Raw genomic sequence first — 22,497 nt, 5'->3', positions numbered from 1 at the left:
ATAATTCTGAATGTTTAATTCAGTTTAAACAATATAGACTTCATGCTTTGATACAAGCAATGCCTAATTGTATTTAAATTATAAATTTAAGAAATAGTCAAACTTTTATTTAATTGAATTTCACATTTCATAATAAAAATCTTGCCAAAAATCTTCTTTCTCTCTTATTTTTATAAATTTAATTGCGGAATGGCTAAGAAAAACGATAATTTATAGATGGAACAAAAAATGCGAAGCTGTATGACTGAACCATATGTTTGAATGCTTTCCTTTAGGAGAATTTTAAATCTAACCACAGCAAGTTTCCGTATTTTGATTCAATTGTGACATTCTAGATTTCAAGCAATTATTGTTTCAGCTTTACATTTTGAATATTGCTAAGCTTTTGTTTTATTGAATTCCACATTTCATATTCAAAATCTTGCAAAAATTTGCTCTCTTAAATTTATTTGAATTTAAATTAAGAAGCACATTTACTTAAATACACTTGTTGGACACAAATAGATGAGAATTAGGTGGGAAGAAGATAATTTGTAGCTGGAACCTTCTTCTTAAATGTTTTGCTTTAAATGAATTTAAAAGCTAAAGAGCACAGAAAATGTTATTGAATTATGATAAATATGACTTTAAGCCATGCGAAATTCCGATTTTTATATTAAATTATCGTGACGTTTTTATTAAAATTAAGAATTCAAAAGCTGGTGACCACAATAAATGAATATTTTTATTAAATTTTGATAAAATAACTTTGAACTTTGACATACGAAATCCCAATTTCAATGTTAAATAAAACTACTAATTTTATTAAAATGTAATAATAAATTTGTTTGCGAAAAACTATCAAAAAATGACCAAATTATTTATAATAAAATTTGCATTTTGCATATCAAAAATCTAGAAATAAATTTGACTAATAAATTTTGAAAATAGCCAACCTTTTGTGTAATTCAATTTCCATTGAAAATCTTGTCAAATATATTCTTTAATTTAATTTATTTCAATTTGTATTTATTGATCCATTAAGAAGCACATTTACATAAATAAATAAAGTCTTAAGTACTAAAGTAATTATACGCTTAGCTTGAAAAAGACACAGCTGCTTTCATCTGCACTTGAGCTATTTCTTGTAGATTCGCCGAACAGATAACAATTTGAAATGGAAGTAGTTTTTATATATTGCATAAAATCATTATAGCTAATTGTAGTATGTAAGAGAGTTATAATTCTTTAAAAAATGTCTGAAGTTAAGAATATATAGAGATGCCTGACTTCTCTAAACTTTAATTTCTTTCGATGTATAAAATGGTAAAAAACACAATGTGGCTATTTATAAGTAAAACATTTAGTAATACTGCTTAGAAGAAATTGACTAGTTGCTAGAACACACACACATACATACATACATACAAAACACACATATACATACATACGCATACAGATTAATAGAAAATATTACCCCATATTTTGTAAATGCCAGAGAACTTAACACATCATCATAGTATTAATAAAACTTACAAATGTAGATTTATTCAAATATCTCAATTAATTTCTACAGATCCGTTTGTTGCACCAAACTCGAGCCACGTCGCGTTGTGGTGCAGAAGGTCTCTTGTTGCTCATCCAAACAGATGATCAAATTCTCTGCGCCCGGTGCAACGACTTTGCCATTGGAGCTACACGATTTCGGGGCATTCGTGGAGCCCGTCTTCTCGGCCGTCGTTGTCGATGAGGTCGTTGTCGATGAGTTGTTGTTGCCCACATGCAACGCCAACAGCGGCGGCTGTTGTTGCAGCTGCTGCTGCGCATTGGTGGCCAGCAGACGCTTGGATCCTCCACGACGTCGACTTCCCTGCTTGGTGAAGACACTCGGCTCGTTCTGCAGCTGTGCGTTGATCTCCTGCTTGTTCATGCAGGTGAAGGCCTTGAAGAAGCTCTTGCGAAAGTTCTCGCTGAGAAAGGCATAGAGTATCGGATTGACAGCTGAATTGGAATAGACCAAGGCGCCCAACAGCAGAAAGATGAGTATCTCCAGCCGAGAGAGATCACGCTGCGCGGGATTGGAATTGATCAGCGCTAGCTGCGACATCCAATGCGGCAGCCAGCAGCAAATGTACACCGTGATGACAGTCAGCACCAAGCGAGTGACTTTGCGATGTGCTCGTCGCTTCTCCTTCGACTTCGTCGTGTGTTTGGGACCCACCGAACGCAGCTTCCTGATGACCAAATAGTAGAAGCTGAGTATGAAGCAAAGTGGCGTGGCAAAGCCCAGGAAGAAAGTGTAGAGTATGAAAGTGGTGCCCGAGTGCTTCTTATACGCATCGGGCCACATGATGTTGCACGAATAGTTGATGCCATCCTCCTGCTCCACGGTGCTGGCATAGAGCATTACAGGCAGCATCAGCACCGCTGAAGTGGTCCAAGCCAGAGCCGAGACGAGTTTGGCAATGTGTATTGTGCGATAGCGTGGCGAGGAGATCGGATGACAGACGGCAATATAACGATCGGCGGACATGATGAGCAGAAAAATGGATGAGGTGAAGGAGGTAATCGAAGTGCTGACCATGTAAGCTTTACACATGAACTCCCCGAAACGCCAGCTACAAATACGCATTGTGTAGAGCAGAAAGGGGATGCCAATCAGAAAGCATTCATCGGCAATCGCCAGATTAAGTATGTAGATGTTCGTCACAGTCTGCATCTTGGAGAAACGCAACACCACATAGATGACGAGCGTGTTGCCAAACAGTCCCACAATGCACACCAAACCATAGAGCACCAAGGTAAGCAGATCGGCAAAGGAATTCCGTGTGGCAATGCAATGTTGATACGTAGGCAAATCGGTGCTCGATGCATACGAGCTGCCTGTGGCACTCAGATAATCGCCCGCCGGCTGTGTGCTGTACATCGTGTCATTGGGGTAATACACAAGTGTTGTGTTACTTAAACCAAACTCTGATTCTGTGGCCAACTGCAGGCCTAGACTGAGTAGCCACATTTTGTTGCAGCACTTTTCGTATTAGTTGTCGCTGTTTAAATGCCCAATCTCTTCTCTCATTTGTTGTACAGAAAGTTTGTTTGTTTTTTTGTTTGTGGCTTTCGAAAATCCTTGTTTAGTTTGCTTTGGTTGTTTTCAATTTGTCGAGCTCGTGGTCAGCATTTGGTCTGTTGTTTGGCCTGCAAAATAATTGTAAATTTTGTAAATTGTGAATTGTAAATTTGCGAAATTAACATGTTGGTCGAGTTTGCAAAAGTTCATGTGTGCATGTTTTGATTGGCCTCCCAAATGTGAAAAACATTAGTTGATTGCTCTTTAATTAAGTGTGCCAGTTGATTTGCATAATTTTCATGTACTTGCCACGTTTCGATTACAATGCAAGTTTGGCCTTAGAAAATGTTGTTGAATTTATCTTTCTAGACAATTTGGTGAGAGCTCTTTAATGTGCTTAATTAAGTGCTTTTATCATAATTTAAAATTTATTTAGAAATGTTCTTTAGGCAGTCAAGTATTATAGGATTAATTGTTGAATATTCTGCCAAAATTAATAATGAGTAAATGTTTTAATCTGTTTTGAAATGGAATTTCTTGCAGTCAAACACAAATAGCTAAAGAGCTAAAGATATAAATAATAAGCTAATTTTTTTCTTAGTCTGCACTTTTAAACACTTTCAATTAATAATAATCACAAATATTACTATGGCAATTTAAACTGAGGCTCTCACTTGCTCTGATTGCACTCTCAGCCCTAGAATTTAATTCCAAGTTAAGAATAATAAAACATAAATTCACAACAATTTTTCAAACATAGCTCCTTAGAAATTCATTGATATAATAATGAGCTTTGCCATTTGCGACTAATATGGAAACGACTTTAACAAAGTTCCAAATTCAACTTTTGATTATTTTGCTCTTCAAGTTTTTCTGCGAAATTTCCAAGAAAGCGTTGCGCATAAATCAAACTCTAGAGTGGATTGCACAAATAATATGCACAATTAACTTTGGGCAAACATACAAAGTCACAATCAAAGCGAAGAGGACGGTAACGGGAAATTTGTGATTTTGTAACAATTTTTGGAATTAACATTTAAATTGAAATTAAATTACGCATAAATTTGTTTGGCAAAAAACGAAGCAACATTGTGGGCAACAATATGTAAACTTAAATAAAATTCAAGCCGTAGGTATGTACATAGATAGAAATATCTTTCGAAGCTTTGCATAAGAACAACGCACAAATTATGCAAATAACAGGTGAAAATGTGAATTTTCTCAGCATGCCTCACGAGGCGTCAATACAAACAACATTTTGTGCATGCGGCACGTGTCTAGCTCAATATTTGTGCAATACACCTACAAACGAATAAAGATACATATACTATATGTTATATGAACTTGTGCTTATATAAGTTGAGAGATAGATAAGCCGCTTAGTATTGCAATGGCCACATGCCAAACACAGCTCGAGATGTCCTTGAATTTTGCGACTTCTCTTGCTCGATTCCTCTGGCAAATCTCCTTGGACTAAACATATTGAGTTCAGTGCAGACTTTTGTTGTGTGCTTGGTGCAAATTAATTTGCAGTATCTTTGGCAATGCGTAAATATTGCAATTTAATTCCAAAGCTCTCTCTCTTACATCTTGCAAATTAAAATAGCCAACGGAGGCGGGCTGACAGGTTAATGCATAACACATAAATTTCACTTGCAATTTCCCAAAAAGTGTTGGCCAAACACAAAAACCCAGAAAACGATTATAATCTGCATTGAAGTGTTCATTGGAAATTACGATTATGTCCGCTAGCTACACAATATCTACAAATATAACTTGACTAGTTAGTTTCCGGTTAGTTAACGCAAATTAAAATATACTCGAAAATGTAAATAAATTGCAAATATATCACAAATATTGCTTAAGATTGAAATAGCTTATCACTATTCAAATCAAATTCATACATGCAACTCTTTGTTCTGACTTAGTGACTGACTGACTGCATGACATTGAGTGATTGACAAGCACATTAAACACTAGTAAGCTTGACAGTTATTTTCCATGATGATGTGAGTGTGCATTAAGACAGTATTTCAACAGAAATCACATTGTATAAGCGAGTTCAAAATGGTGAAAACGCTGTGATGTGCAACTTCATTGTCTTGTCAAGTAAAAGCTAATCGATTTTTTTCTGTCTGAGATTAGAAAGCTGACTAATCTAACAATGTCCTGATGAAGCAAACAACTTAATTAGTAGAGTGATGGAATAATGCATTGGAAGTCGAAGAATTTATGGCAGATTTTCATCAAAATAAATCATTTTCAAAGATGTTAAAAATAAGTAGATAAGCATATTGCCTAACAATTTATATGAGCAATTAGTTTTATGAAATATATTTAATTTTATAATTCCAAAAAAGTTTTGGGACTTTTCTTTATTGACTACCCATTAAATTCTAAAAATCAATTCTCTGCGGCTCGAAAACATATTCATTTCCTTCCTTACACACTTTAAGCAAATTGTGTGTGAATTTATTGACTCCACAGTCGCTTTGTCCTCAGGTGGACTTTCGGTAACGCCCTCGTAAACTTGTCGTATAGAAATCTGAGCAGTAAATCGCCTGCCATCGACGATAGCTGCAATCAGCGAGACACGAATTCAATGCAATTGACATGAGCTGGCCGACAAAAGGGTACAACAGCGGGTGGGGAGGGGCAAGGGAATGAGGTGGAGCTTTGAACTTCAGCTCGTGAATGAATTCAGATTGTGCATTCAATTAACGTCATGTTGGCGGCATGTGCATGAAATTAATATGAAGAGACGGCCATAACAGAGTCCGAAATAAATGTAGGAATTTCAGAGAAATATGAAATTTTAAACGAGATTAATGGGCTCATACGTGGAAGAAGTAAAGTGAGAGCAGTGAAAGAACTGAAGAGAGGAGAATTGAATTGAATTTTGTAAGGTAGAAATTGTTTAAGCGAGAGTTGTCTTTTATACAATTTAATTTTAGATTTTTCAATACCAATATTTTGAAATTATTCAAGACAGATAAATATAATGTTTTCTATTAAAAATATATTATGTATATGCAGTGTTCAAATCAATGTTAGAAAAGAATATGTTTTCTCAGGGTAAGATAGAAAATAGAATGTTTTCTATTTAGAAATTTAAAGGATACACAGTGATAACATGAAAGTTAGAAGTTAATATATTTTCTATAATATAGAGTATACGCAGTGTTGCATATATGGCCACTTTTAGCTACGTCCGACTTTTGCGGTGCTTGTTGCTTGATTGTTATTGGTTTGACAGGTTTGTGGCAGGGCTTTAACGGCTTTAGTTTTACACCTGTCTTCCCGTTGCTGTTGTTGATGTTGTTATTGCTGCTGTTGCTGCTGTTTGGCTGCTATCGTTTTCGTATCTGTTGAATGCTTTTTTGCCTTTTATTGTGCTATCAAATGGCAGCGTCAACTGTGGCTGTTACTCCTGTTTATGTTGTTGTTATCTGCAACCACAATGCAAGCGCAAATTGCAACACTACAAAGCGAGAAAGAGGCACGACAGAGAGTGAGAGAGAGTGGAGGAGGGGGACACATTGGTTGTCATTGGGAGAGGCAAATGGCACATGTGTTGCAGCTGCAATTGCAGTATTGCTGCAGTTTTTCACTAGCAACTTCAAGTGGCAATTTTTGGTTGCTGACACAGGCAGAGAGACCAAGCGGAAGGTGCAGCCCCGCTTCTCACCCCTCTACCATCCTTCTTCAACTGCCCCTAATGCTGTCAACGCTGTTGTCGTCAACTTTTTGTCCCTTGGCTGCATTTTGTGTGCGTCGCTTATTAAAAATTTATGCAGTTTATGTGGCTCTTGCCACAGAGCACAGCTCTGTCTCTGCCACTTGGCCTGAGCCTGGCTTTGGCTTGAATGACGTGCAGTTTGTGGCCGGACATGACTTCGTCAGCTATTGCTGCTTCTGCTGCTGCTCTTGATGATGATGATGTGGCAAGAGGCTATAAAGCAGATGTTTAGGGCTTATGTGGATATGCAACAAAGCTGCTCGAGCTGTGAAATTTTGTGTGTGTTTGCTGCAGCACACCCAGAATTTTCGATTTCTTTTCCAAAACGATATTGATGGCAGCTAAAATCCACAAACATTGACAAATGCAACTTGAGGGCGAACTTGATTTATGGCCAAGCCACAAAAAAAGGGCAACGACAAACTAAACTCTCCACTCTCAATAATTGAAGTGAGAATCTTTGATTCGATTTCGTAATTGATGCACATTGAAAGTTGCTTTAATTCCGTAGCACTTGATTGATTTGATTTATGGAGTGAGATGGTGAAATTCAATGTAATTAATTAAAAGTTTCATGCGAGAAACTTTGCCATTACCACTTGAACTCCAAATACCGACAGCTGCTTAGCCAGAGCCAAGACCAAGACTAGCATCATCTTAAAACTTACGAGTTGTTGTTGCACGCGTGCGGATAATGCCACAAATTTACAGTGGAGTCCGCAGAGCAAGTTAAACAGTGTGGCAAAATGTATTGCATACAACAAGGCGCAGGGCAAACAAACACACACACAGACACACACACACACAAGAACTGAAACTGAAGGAAGCATGGAGAGCAGCCAACAGCTTGGTAAATGTTTAGCTGCCTTATGGTGGCTGGCATAGAGGGACAGAGAGAGAGAGAGAGAGCGGTTGGTGCGGCATGTGAGGCGCATAATTTTTGGATAAACAACAAGTACAACAACACACACACACACACAGGCGAATACACAGTCAGTGAGAGCTTGCAAATATGGCTAGCAAATTTGCATGGCAACCCTCAAGCCTCGTCCTTCTCCCCGGTTTCGTTGTCGTTCCTCCCCATAGTCAACAACATGCTGCGCCTCCTGTCAAGTGCACTTGGAGTGGGCCGTGTTTATGAAGTGTGTGCGGCCCACTGTAAAGTGCAACATAAACAATAGCCAATTCACCCATTTGCTTTCTCTCTCTCTCTCTTTCACTCTCTCTCTCTGTCGCTATCGCTGTTTGCCAAATGTTGACCTCACTTAATCTTTGGGACACTTTTGCCCCACAGGTAGCCACTCAGCTGGGGCCTTTGATAAAGAACACAACACGTTTCATACTATAAACAACAAGTTGTAAAGGACCCTCTAGACTGACTACAAATGAAAGCCTTTTGATCGCAAAACAATTGTTTTAGCCAGACAACAAGCGTGCTGTAAGCAAACAGTGGCTACCCAAAGTACGCGTACGTATATTTACATAATCGTAAATATGCTTAATCACGGGCAAAATCTATTTAAACTGTATGCTCAGCCTTATTTATTATTCCTTCTGTCAATTTCAGAAGCTTAAGCAGCATATGAAGCACAAATCCCTAAAATAATCCTCAATATTAATATCTTATCGTCTGGCAGGTATTTCTTTAAGCTGACAACAGATTGTTTACAATTTATATATTAATTTATAAAGGATAGGCATGATATGTAAGAATAAATTAAGAAAATTATCTCATCTAATGAATGTAATCAAGTAACAAATTAAGTAACATTTTCTTTTAGCACTTTTGAAGTCTTCGTTCATATTACTATATTTTCGCGTACTAATAATTTAGTGAAATTTAAATTTACCATTTCTAATGACTTGTTTCAAAATATTATATTTTTGCATATTATTAGTTTAGTTACATTTAATCACTAAAGATAATAATGATGACTTTAACATGATTGAACAAAATAATCGTTCAAAAATCGATAAGAATAATTTAAGATCTTGTTAAATTTATTTTAATAATGTTTAGTTGCTTCTTTAGTTATTTTTATATGTTTACATACTATTAATTTAGTTATACATATTTATGTTTAATGATATGTTTAATGTAAAAGGATTTCAAGTTTAACTTTATTTGCTATACTTTTAGTATTTAATTTTATTATTCAAAAGCTCATCAAACAGTTTTAGCGAAATTACAGCGTATATTTAAATCAGTGCCTTTGCATCTTGTTGACATTCCAATAAGCCAGAAGTTGACTTTATGCGCCGAGTGCCAGCCACACAGGACATTGGTAAGCTCGCATCCTGTCAGCTCAATTATGTGCACAGCACTATATAAGTGAATGCAACTGTGAATATGTGTGAGTATGTGTGGACTTTCTCGCATTGTTAACCAAGTGCAGCAGCCTGCAGACTGTTGTCGCCTAGTCCAAGTTGTGGAACTGCTGCGGTTCCCTTGCCATTTAACCAGCCGGACCGCTCATTTTATTTATGTTGCCTCTCAACACCATTGCCAAGCTCTGACTCATTTGCCTTCTCCATTTTCCTGGCTTACAGCACCGCCCTCAGCCTTTAGTCCTCCGCCCTCACAATTTATCATAGGCAGTGGCATGCGGCTTTTAACAGACACATTTGCACACACACATTTGCACCTTTTGTTGGCCAAGCGAAATGAAACCCAAATTTGGCCCGAGAAGAGCCACCCTTTGATGTGGTTCCATTGTTGCTGCTGTTGTGGGTTTTGTGGTTTCAACAGCAGCCGTCTAAAGCTCTATTCTAACCCCGATGTATCCTCTTTGCTTCATCCTCTGACTGAATTCATTGTTCCATGGGCTCATCTACAGCTCATTTTTTTGTCTGTTGTTAGTGCCTTTTGCATACTCGTTACTTGGAAAAGGCAAAACTCCCACTCAGTGTCCAGCTGCCAGTTGTTGACGTTCAGGTTTTTGATGCCAGGCTCTCACGTGGCTTTAAAGCCATCCGACCTGTTAGCCTATTAGTCAGATATTTAGCATCAATTTGGGGATTTGCAACCATTCATTGGGGCTTTGGCTATGGTTTGAAAGAGTAGCTTGGACATTGGATGTTGAGTTACTTTTTAACTGCACTAATTATTACTGTTTTACTCGAATTACAGTATAATCGTACACTATTCATTTTAACAGTGGTTGTGTTAAGTGAGTAGCTAAATCCTAGTTATTGGTTAACTGGGAATATCTTTCAGTATACATTTGCAAATAACCTATAAGAGTTAAGCATATCACATCTAAGTATCAAAAATATTCCTACGTATAATTGGTATATAAAAACACTATTATATTTTTAGAATTAGTCACATTGTCAATGAATGCAAGAATTGTTGTGTGTTATCATACTTATTCGAGTATGTATAAAATGATTCCAGAAATATTCCTTTATGTAATGGGTATAAAAATACTATTATGTTGAAATGACAGAAAGACCATAAAATACTTAATAAATCATACAAAGTCACATTCTCAACCAAGACAAAATATATCATGCAGATAAATTAGATATTACATATATAAAATTATTTCCTAAATAATTCCATCTTTTTTATTCGCAGCTAACTTTAGGGATCATTTAGACTATTTATATTAATTTGTATTGAAACTAATCACTAGCCTCAAAATCACGCTTAATAATCGCAGTAGTATTAAACAATTGATTTATTTAAATGAATTAACTATAGCTGTTGTATTCTTGAAGCCGATTGTTAAAAAAAAGTAATTAATATGTTATCACTTAAAATATTACTTTACCATTATTCCATTCATGTATTAAATTTCTAATAAAATTCTGTACAATTTAATTTCTAGTTATGTTAAATTTAAATTCTTTTAAATTGAATTTCAAGCTCTACCAGCAAATCACAAATCATATGCATAGAGTCAATTTTGCAGCCAATTAACCGCATTGGCATATGAATTTATTATAGGTGTTTCATTATACACATCACATAATCTTATTAGCATTATCAGTGCGGTTGCTTGTAAGACTCTCAAAAGCACACCTCCCTAATCGTATGCCCTCGCACACATCGGCATCTCGAGAGGAACGTGTAAAGCTACCAAGTAAATAGCTTAAGCACACGCTTCAAGCTGGCTAATTATCGAAAGCCGCCTCAACAATAATAACGTGGTTAAAGCTTCAATTTCGTGGCATTATTGCAGGCGCTTAGATGAACACTTCCTCCACACTTCTCTTTCACTTCGCCACCCGCAGTGCAATTTACTGACTGCTCGCTGTGTATGCGTGTTCCACATGACGCAATTTGCATAAATTAGCACCAATATATCGCCACGCCCCACTCCGATGTCTGCTGGTTATGTTTATTGTGTGCGCTTTCGGACCATGCTCATTAAGAAGGGGCGAGTGGGAGGAGAAGGAGGAAAATCGTTGTCGTTGCACGCCTCGGTAGTTCAGCTCAAAAATTTGCAACATAATTTTTGGGAACTATTTGAAATAATTGAACTATTCACATTGGTTCCATATGCCGCGTACGCGTGGGAGTGGGCGTGGCAAATGCTCTCGATTGTTGCCTTAATGGAAATGCTTTTGTCGTTCGCATATTTGGCGATTTCATTGTGGGATTTAACTAGATGCATAATTTTTGGTCAGTTTTTGAATTTTTGGTTTCTATTATTAGCATTTGTCCTATTTTATTTCTTTTTCGTATTTATTTTATTTACTCATTTTGATTAAATTTTCCTGTGCGTTTTATTGAATCACACGCACTGCGGACCGTTGAAATTAAACTGATGTGCACAAATTTTGTTGGTCCATCGTTTTCTCATCAAAAATACTGCTTTCATAAGCAATTTAGTTGCTGTATTAAATTACGGCTTTCAGTATTAAGCCCGGTTTTTTTACGTCTATTATTGGTTTTCCTTTTTGATTGAAACTTTATGTGTTTTAAGTATTAATCATACGCACTGATGGCTGCTCAACTCGGTCTGGCCGATATCACTTTTTATTCAATTTGTGGCATGTTTGTTAAGTTGATTTTTTCCTAGAAGTATTTATCATACGCACTGAGATTAAACTATACTTTTTTTTTATCAGTAAAAATATAAATTAAATTACTTTGTGATTTTCGTAATGATAATTTAATTTCACTATCGGTTTGGTCCATTAATTTGCGCAGTAGCAATTGAATTTAATGAAGTTTGTTCATATCCTTAATAATGCTAATAATAATTAAATTATATGCTTCGCCATTTTCAGGTTTGTCTAATTAATTTTGATAATAATAATTTAATTTAATTTCCTGTTTTTGCTTTTCAACGTCACATTGAATTTGCTTCAAATGTTTTCCTGCCTTGCAGTCATTTTTCATAGCCTGCATCAATCATACGCTACGTGAAACATTTCCTACTCACAGAATGTTGGATGTTTTGGAGCAATGCTTTCCTTTCCTATTCACTCGAATTTGCCTCCTGCACGACAGCAATCATACGCCCCATGGGCTACAAACAACTCTACTGATCTGCCTTTATTTTTGACTCCTGCTTTTGAACTAAACTACTCAAAGGCAAACTGCTTTGACTTGTGTTTCAATGGAACTTTGCTTCTTCTTATTTTTTTTTTGCATGAGCTTAGCTGTCATTTACCTGTGTGTGTAAATAACGTTTCTGGTGTAATTATCAGCAGAGGGAAAATCACAGAGAGATAGCAAAATTGCCAGCACGTGGCGCCTAGTGCTTTGATGAGTTGCCAAGCAAGTTGCCGAGTTAGTTAGTCAGTCAGTTCAGCAGTCAGAGTGCCAATCACTTCAATCAGTTGCTCTTTGTGGATATTTACAGCTGATTCAACAAGCATAAAAACAAATAAACAGCACTGAGTGAGAAGCAAATCATGCGGCAGGCAAAAGCAAATTGCCCGGTTCGAAAGTCGAAAGTCGTTTGCTGATGCTTCGCTTCAAATGCAATTAGCAACATGAATGGCCAATTAATAATTATTCAAAAGTTGTTGTTGTTTATGCGTTGTTATTGCTGTTGCTCCTGTTTTTATTTTGTTTTTTTGCTGTTGTTCAATGGCACTTGGTCGTCAATGTTTTGCATGCAACCATCTGTGCTATTTATTCATTCAATTATGATAGTTGGCTGAGTTTATGTGCGCAATAATAATCAATTTGGCCAAAAGGGTTAACTTATGGCTAAAGCTTAAAGTTTAGACAGTTATTAACACTCTTGCTGTGTTTCAAGTGACTTTAAAAACTTTCATATTGCCACTTGAACACTAGCAAATTGTTTGCCTGCTGGTGAATTTTATAAATAAGATTTTGGATAACTCTGCAAATATATAATTTAGTTGTATTTGTATAGAACTTTTCGACTCTTCAATGCTTGCCTTGACGTATTTTTTTTTATTGAACGCTACTATCTAATTGAGCTGCTGATTATGATGTTTGTGTTGTTTTTCAATCAACTTTACAGTTTGAATATTTTAATTAATTGTGCAACCGTCTGTTGTTGTTGACGTTGCAGCTATTTGTTATTATTATTCTGTTTATCGCATTGCTCTTTGAAGTGCTTTCAATATTTGTAGCCATGACCCATCCCCCTCCGCTTGCTCTGCTCCTCATGTATCTATTATTTCATTAATTGCACAAGTTCATTTAAGCAGAAGCAATGAAAATATGATGTACTTGTATTGTGCATTGCCAATTTAAATTGATTGCTCTTCAGCGACCCCAGTTGTTGGCTAAGATACGAGTAGAGTCAAGAGAAGCGCTGGAGGGATGGGGACTGAATGATATTTACTAAACCGGGCCAGACAATCCCCAGGGGAGCTTTGACGCCTCTGCGAGTGTAATATACGCATCCTATGTAAGTACTTATCAATGATGTATTGACGCTCAATTAACACTAAATCATGCCGTTAATTAATTGATATTTTTTTTTTTTGTGCTGCTCATATCAGCAGCACATTAATGTGTGTGGGTTACTCTTTCCATACCCTGCATTGAATCGGCAAAAGGGGGAATATAATGTTCAGGTAATTTCTAACATAATTATGCTTGGGTATTGGCAAGTTCATCATTATTAGATAGTTCTTTTTGCGCTCTTGTGTCACATGCAGCAAGTCCAATCAATAATCTCTAAGTTGGTGTGGGCTGGTTAGCGTTTCAGCGTTTGCCATACTTTGTTGGGGGTGCTCTTGTCACATCCGTTTGTTTCATGGGGGCCCAATGGCAATCATTCATTTCGTCATTGGGTCGCTAATTGAATTGCGAAATCGAATCGGAAGCAGAGCGAAATTGATCTCATGACTCATAGAGTGCCCTTGGAATGGGTTTCTATCTAATACAGAATATCTCGTATGGAAATTAATCGCATTCTAGGGGAGTTCATATTAAGTTTAATACGTTTAGTTTATTTTGGGAGTTGCTTGATCTATTCTTTGATTTGATTGATTAGTTAATTTGTACTCCATTTAATAGTGATGGTTAAGTCGATAATCTGTAGGAAAAATACTGAGTGATGAGCAATCAATTAGAAAGCCTTTTACGTATTGATGGAATAATTAAAGTATTTGTGGATTGCTTAAATTGCAACAAAGTGGTAAAAAGTATTTAACGGAATTTCAATCTATAATATTTTTAGGAATTTAAATGCAATTCTGCAACAATTAATAAACACTTCACTTAATATATAATAAACGGCTTCATCTCACTACTGTATGTATGCAATCTAAATATATTTCTACAAAAATTATTAAAAACTTCATTCAAATACTTTCAATTCTAGTTCATATTTTAAACGATATCCTCCCACTACTGAAAAATTACTATGCGAGGTCAAATATACTAAGTATGTTTTTAATTCCGCCCCCTACACAATTGCCAACTAGTTTATTCAGCATAACGAAAACACATTTTTGCTTTTGGATATTTTTTGAATGGATAGATTACGATAACATTATGCCCCTAGACTATTTGCAATATATTATGATGCTGCTGCTGCTGCAGTTGTGTTGTGTTCTGTTGTTGTTATAGTCCTTTTGTTGTTTATGTTAATATTTTTTGCCATTTTGTTTTGTGACTAACACTATAGTTTGGCTTATATTTTGTTGGTTGCGTTAGTGCCATTGTTGTCGTTGCTTCTCTTTTGTCGTCATTAACGTCAGCCTGGCGTTGTTTAATTTGAACATTAATCATGGCGACGCCAGGGAGGCAAAGTAGAAGGCGAGTTCGAGCGTAACTAGATACAGATGCAATGTGCAACAATGAGTTGGGTGGGGTTAAAATGCCTGGCGACAACTTGATGAAAAAGTTGTGGCAAGTTTTCTTTTTTGTTCGTTGTGCGCAAAAGAAACATAAACATCGTTGTGTGTAGAGAGTGTGGGAATATGAGAATATGCATTATACTGATTTATTGCAGCAACCTGGAGTTGCCTTGATGACTGAATTTGATGAAACATTTTTATGGAAATATTTGTAATGAGATGATTTGTCAATTCGATATGCAGTTCGTTAGAGCTATCATTATATTTTTGTAATCTAATTTTACCTATGAATTTAGATATTTATAAATTTAATAAAAACTTTTGTTGATATTGTTTTTAATTTCATATTGATATTAATATGCGTTGTTGAGGGAAATTCGGAATTAAATTTTGTAAGAATAGTTCAGATCGGTTTATATCTGCTTTAGATATATTAACATTTTTTTTTAAAGAATTTGTTTTACGGGCTTCACTTAAATTTCACATTTTATTTATATTTCTATAGATATAAGTTGTGAAATATAATTCGGATTTAAATTTTGAAAATTAAATTATATATAAGTATATTTCGAACTACTCTTCTACGTTGATATCTGCTGTATTATACCTTATATTTAATGTCATTTTTTTTAGAGTATTCCTACATTTGCTTACACTTTACCACTTTTCGTTACATATATATTTTGCACCCTCTTTTGTGGCGTTGTACTGTTGCTCTGTTGTGTTTTCTTATCATATTTTCTTTTAGCTTTTTCAACGCAACTTTTCTTGTGCTCTTTTTCTTTTAGTTTGTTGTAGCCACATCTGTGGACTTTTATGAACAGTTTGTTGGCACTTTAGCACCACATAGCAGCAACTAACACCTGCTGGCTTCCCTCTTCCAAACTGCTCCCCTTTGGTCTCTACCAGTTGGTTATTAATTGACAGTCCTGCAATCAGTTGGGTCGGATGGATGCTGCTGAGTTCTCATTACTTTCTATTACAACTGAACTGCAGCAACATCGTTTATCATCTGACGGTTTCAGGGTGTTGTGATTCAGCCTTCATTAGGGCTGTCGATAAGTAGGCCAGCTACAGTTAGCAATGGAAAGTTCACGGCTGAATTTTATTATGCATAGCCAATTTCAAACTCAAAGCTCCTTAACTTCTGGGATGCTTTCAGGATGCACTCTCGCATTGACTGCATTTCAATTCCCATTTACGGCTCACAACTAATTGAAGCAGCTCTTGACATGCTTATCTAAAACTCGAGCGAAGTATCGTTGGCAATGCCAGCTACCATCTACCATTTACTATCAGCCATCTATAGCATCTACCATCTGATACTTGCCTCATGCCATTTGCCCCATTTGCATCAACTGCTTATATAGTTCAGTTTAAAGGTCTCCTCGTAATTAATTGCAAAAGTTTTTTCTGCTGTGGGGAAAATTGTTGAAAGTTTACAGGCAGCTTTGGATATCTCATTAAGTGCTTAAAGGGAGCAGCCGTAAAACAAGTGTTGACTACCCGAAGTCCTGATTTGCCAATTATAATAAGCACTTGCGTAGTTCTCATCATTGAGTGATAATTTTTGGTCATGAATAAAGGCATTTTCATTCATTCATTTGCGCTGCAAGGCGAATTTTTATACTCGACGTAAAATAGTTTATGGCATACTTGGCTTTTGTTTTCTGTTCTCTACTGATTCCCCAATTTTGTTATTTTATTACATTTTAATTATATTTTTTTTGGCTGGTTTCTAATTTGCATCTAGCTAATGGCACTTTAATTGTGATATTATTTGTGTAACTGTAACTATTATAGACTTGTTTGATAATCATTGGAATAATTTAAAATTAATTTTTGCTTTACCATTATTTAATGTATTTCTATGCGGCAATTTGCATAATTTAAAATTGTTGATATTTACTTTTGGACAAATTAAATGTTATGAGTTCCAATTTATTTGCTTTGCAATTATTCATTATTTCTGTTTCTTACAATTTACATAATATTAAATTATATTCAATATATTTTTGTGTAAATTAAACGGTTTATATTTATACTTATTTACTCTTCAATTATTCATTATAATGATATCTTACAATTTGCATAATTTTAAATTGTAATTTACTATTGTGCACATTATAGGTTTAAATTTTATTTATGTTTGACTATTATTTTAAATCGTTTAGTTCATTTCCATGTAACAATTGAATTGAATTTTGTAGCGAAATCTTGGCGTATACTTAATTATCTTAATACTCGTGCTACAATGTGAGATTGTTGTCTAAGTTGAAAACTTCGTTCAACATATTCATTCGATCCTTTGGCAAACTATTCGTTTGACGTGAAAGGAAATTGTGTCACTTTGTTTTCTGTCGCCAACTGTTTGACTATTGTCGACATCTTCTCGTGGGTGGCAAGAAGGTATCTAGGTTAAGTCATGCATTTACTTTAGTTCACTTTGTGTGGCATTAACTTTTCGATTGCCCCTTAGAGAATTTAATAATGCATTACGAACTTAATCAGACTATGAAAACTGGTATCTTGATAAAACATTAAATATGTTAATAAAATGTGATATATATTATCGAAATTAATGTCAGCATATGTGAGAGTATTAAGTCTTCGTCATTGACATTAACATTTTGTTGTTGCTGTTGTTATGGGTTTCTGTTTTTCGAGCTGGCGCCGTTTGCTGGCATTGTCTTTTACTTTTTTATCACTTCATTTGCACTGAAATGTCAATGTCTCTTGCTCAGCTCAGCTCTTCGCTGCTCTTCGCTGTTCAGCTCTGTACTAAGTCGTCCTGTTCATGTCCTGGCTCAAAAAGCGTAGCCGAATGGCACCCAGTCAGCCGTACAGGAAGGAAACAGTTTGGCGGCAGCAGCAAAAAAAAACAATGAATGGGGACAGCTGAGAGAAGAGTTCCTGCCTGACGGTGAAAGAAATCTGTCTGACAAATTACATGCGTAGCAGCTGCTGATTGCTTTGTTTCGTTTCGTTTTGCTGCTTCTTCCAGCAGCTCAACTGAAGGAGGAAAAACGATCTGCTGGTTGGACTGCGATGGAATCGACATGGAATGAAATGAATTGAGAGTCCATCGACTTCAATTCAATACTTTCTGCTCTAATTGTCGCTTCAATCGGAATGGCAGAGAGCTTTGTCCTTTCACATGCAACAGTTATAAATGGCTGCTCTTACAAATTGTTGGCTATCTAATAATGAATTCCAAGGACCCTTTCAAAGTGTCATTTGTTTTGTATGGGCAATCCTTCAGCGCAAGGATATAAATATCGTTTAATGCTTACCATTCTTAGCCGACGACAGCAAGCCTATCTCCATCTTGGGATGCGTTTGGCATCTCAACAATTCACAAATGGCACGCACTTTTTTTCTTTGTATTTTTTTTATTTTGTTCTTTTGAGGTTCTCTAAATATTTGGCAAATGATTTTGCATTTCGTATTACGTTTTTTTTTTGCTTTTTCGATTTCTTGAATTTCCCGAAAAATTTCTCTGTTATTTTTCACTGTCTAATTTATTTGTGCGGCTGCCTGCGAAATTATTTGTTTATTTGCGCTGCGTTTTTGCTAATTTGCATTATACGCGCTCCGCCAGCGACGCATTCGCGGCAGAGACGTTGCGCTTGTTGCTCTTTTTTCGATTTTTTTTTTGGCTATTGTGCGTGCTGAGTTGAGGATTTCGATGCTGCTGCTGCTGCTGACGACGCCAACTGCACGTTTCAGCTTTGTTTTGCATACTGCGCGTCGCAGTTGCCGGCGAATGTTGTTGTGGTGCATGTGACGCCCACGAATGCAGAGCTGCGGATGAGCCGAACACGCTTCGTGTCAACTCGGCAAATTGGCCGCATGTGTGAGTGTCATTGTGTGTGTGTGTGTGTGTACGTTGCTTGCATGGCACACATTGCAATTTCACTGTGAGAAAAAGTTTAGCAGATGTTTGCATGTCAATATTATTATTCATATCTCTTTCATGACTCACGCTAAATGCTATCTTAGACTGCTGAGCGAGATAAGATATTATCCACATTTCGTATTCATTTCGGTGTTTTCCTTTTGTGCAGTGTAGACATATGCTTTTCGGTCTCTCGCTGCTGTAGTTGACTTTTCTCTTATACTCGCATTCACTACTTATACAAATAGAAGTCCAATTGCCGGCAAACTTTCACTTTCGCTAGCATTGCGTGCGCTCATGTTAATGTTAATGCTTAACAGAGCTCTGTTAACCGGCACTGTTAGATTTGTGGGCCATTTGTTGATTGCAAAACTGATTAGTTGCAAAAACTGATTAGATTTAAATACATATTTGCATGAGTTGATTGCCAGCTGCCTTGAGACTTATTAGCCTGATTGGAGTACATATTAAATATTCCACATACCCAAATGCTTGAGCATATATTAATATGCTAAATATTGGATTAGCAACCAAATTCATGGCACTTGCTTGATTTGTTTGCAAAATCCAATATATTCACAGCTTTGCAGTAGTTGCTGTCTTAATTAAGTTGCGTCATTTGAGCGCAAAAATAACTAAACTAAGAGTTTCGTTGCAAAGTCATTAAAAAAAACGTTGTGCATTTCTCTATTTTTTTCGTAGTTTGCAAATTGCGATAATTTCTATGTGCTAAAGGGTTTTTTTTTGTGCTGCTTCCATTCAGCTAAAAGTTGGACTTGGGCACCAGGAAACAAGAGCATAAAAAAAGTAGCGCAGAGAAATGCTGAGATTCAAACAACAACAGCTAAGAGGAGAAGCGTGCAAAAAGAGAGAGAGACGAGCAAAATATGGCAACTGTCCTTTGAGTTACGCCTTAGCTCGCCTTTTGAGGAAAACTTTTAATCCTTCTGCTTGAACTTCCGTTACTTTTTGTCTGCTCGTTGCTTGCTCTGTATTTGTTATTCCCTTTTCTAGCTTCTCTACTACGATATACTTTTTTTGGTGGGTTGTACTTGGACTTAGTAGTCCAAAAGCCTTTAACACTGACACTGAAAAGTGCTTAAACTGCACTGGCAAACCCCACGACTCTGAGCTGAGCTGTTTATTGTGTTTACTCAAAAGGATCGACAAAATGCCCGAGGGCCTCGACTCAACTCGACCCGACATGGCGCTGTCCTGCCACGTTTTTGGCCACATTCCAGTGAAATTAGAAACTTTAATTGAATAACAGCCGCAAACTGGTTTTTGGCAACTGTATTCAAGGCAAATTAAATTGGAAATGTTTTCATTTTCATTCCGCAAATTTGCCAAATGTTTTTTATTGCATTGACTTGAGTGCCAACTTATACTTTACTTGATTCTTTTTGGGGTTATTTTACTGATTTATCAATTTGTGTACTAATTAACGCATTTCACAATACTAATTGTTGTTTGCTGTATTTCTTACCCCATTGTCAGTCTAAAAGTTTGAAGTACGAAATACTTATCGCTTGTTTACCATTAAATTACACTCGAACTTTATTTAAATTATTCAAAATGTCATCGCCACAAATCACACACAATACGAAGTAGACTGAGTAAATGTTAAATATTGGATGTCTCAAGAAAACTTCTTGATAATTTGCAAAAAGTTTTGCGTGGTTTTTTGGGAAGGCGTCTGAGAATGCAGACAACGGCTTTTCATGGGACGTCTTCAGTTGTTTGGTTGACATATGAGAAACAGATACAGCTTCTCTTTCGATTTGAGCTAAATGTGTCGTGGCATTTCCAGCAAAAGTTTTCAACAACTTTTCTGATAAATTCACTTTACAAACTGTTTATTTAAGCGCTGCTCTTCTCTCTCTGCTCTTACTCATCCATTGCGTTTGCATGTTTAAATATTCAAAATTTATTTCCCATAAATATGGACTATAAAATAATTAACTACAAAAGCTAAAATGACAAAATGACTTGCTTTCCATATGAAATAACATAATATCATAGTATCTGTTGCCCATTTCTCCCCCAATTATAATTGCATTTAGCTGTGCAGCTAATTTACAGTCAGTTGGTTGACTGGTTTTTGGCATGACAAAAACATGGAAATTAAATAATGCCAAATAGTTTGGCTCTTAATAGATTGCCAACGATTATGCTAAAAAGATTATTAATGTGGCAACCATAAACTGTAGTATATGTATTTATGTTAGATTTCAATTATTTTTACACTCCTCGCTGTCGCTGTCCACATGAAAAATGCTCGTTCCGCCCATTGACTATAAAAACAAGAGAAATGTTCTAAATTTGGCGTGGCGAAGCGTGAACACGCTTGCGGCAAAAATTTGCTAATTTACTAATGATATTTTTGATATTTATTTGGCTGTCAGAAATTTGTCTTTTATGTTGATAATACATGTATTATGATTTATTCAAGTAAACAACAATTGTTTAAACATCCAATTAGATTCATTTAATATCTTTTACACATTTTCTAAAACTTTTAGTCTACGAATATTTTTATTATTTAGTTTATTAAAGTTCTGTTATAATATTAATTTAGAAAATACATATGCATAATCTTTAATTTAATAAAAATGCAAGAACTTCAAAATTATCAATTTTATTTCAATTTTCAGTTACAATAATAATTAATTAAAATATTTCTTCTTTTTTTTCAAATGTTAAGTTTAATTTTTTGCTATTGTATTATATCAAACTGTCTTTTATGCTAAAGACATTTACCTCAGAACTTCCTTTTGCAAAGGATGCTATAATCTTTTTTATTAACAATTGTTTATAGATAAAATTCGTATACTTCAATTTATTTTACATATCTACTAAAATGTACATATTCACTATTTATAGTTTAATTTAATATCATAGCATATTATATTCAATCAGTTTATTCCTTTGCATCGTTTTAGAAGTGTCTCACCTTGAACAACATAGCTTTGCTGCCCGTTGCGTGTCCATAATAAATGCAAAATAAAATATTAATCCACTTGTATATTCCCAAAATATAAACGCATATAAATGTTAGCAACAATTTACGAGGGAACATACTTAATTATAGACTATAATCTCGCCTGTTCTCTGCCTAGTCGCACAATCATACACACACATTAATTAATGGCCGAGACGACATGAAAAATGCATGTCGCATCGTGTAATATATATTTAGTATTTAGTAGGTGTTTAGTGTTTCGCTCGACATTTATGTGTCGTCAGTTATTAATTGAGTTGTGCGCTATTTTCATAAATTTTATAAATTGTGCTAAATTAGAAATTTGCATAATAATTAATTGGGCAAAAGGGCGTAATTGAATGCCAAACTATACGATGCGGCGTTGTGATATAAATACTGTGAAAATTTAGAGTGCGCGTTGAGGGCTGAGTTTGTTTGTCAATCAAAAATGCGTGATGTTGTCTCGTTGTCGCTAGCTGCAGCTGCATCTGCAGATGTAGATGCAGATGCAGATGTAGATGCATCTACATCTGCGACTGCTGCATGAATCTGAGATGGATGTGTGTATTCGGCCTGTGCCGTTGGCT

General features: G+C 35.8%; 1 protein-coding gene across 1 annotated transcript; it reads right to left on the bottom strand.

Moving 5' to 3' along the window:
- Positions 1–995: 995 nt before the first annotated feature.
- LOC132791974 (somatostatin receptor type 5) lies at positions 996–18,762 on the bottom strand. Its single transcript, XM_060801148.1, has 2 exons — positions 18,323–18,762; positions 996–3,174 (listed from the first exon to the last, which is right to left on the bottom strand). Exon 2 carries the CDS (start codon positions 2,993–2,995, stop codon positions 1,550–1,552), a length of 1,446 nt encoding a protein of 481 aa, XP_060657131.1. The 5' UTR covers positions 2,996–3,174; positions 18,323–18,762; the 3' UTR covers positions 996–1,549.
- Between the last annotated feature and the right edge of the window lie 3,735 nt (positions 18,763–22,497).

This window comes from Drosophila nasuta, chromosome 3 (assembly GCF_023558535.2).
Source record: "Drosophila nasuta strain 15112-1781.00 chromosome 3, ASM2355853v1, whole genome shotgun sequence".
In the NCBI taxonomy this organism is placed as follows: Eukaryota; Metazoa; Arthropoda; class Insecta; order Diptera; family Drosophilidae; genus Drosophila; species Drosophila nasuta.
The sequence above is the reverse complement of the archived record's forward strand: the minus strand, read 5'-3'. Positions and strand labels throughout refer to the sequence as shown.

What these genes read in the sequence shown, in the direction of transcription:
- LOC132791974 (XM_060801148.1), bottom strand. Translation starts at nt 2,995, where the DNA reads ATGTGGCTACTCAGTCTAGGCCTGCAGTTGGCCACAGAATCAGAGTTT.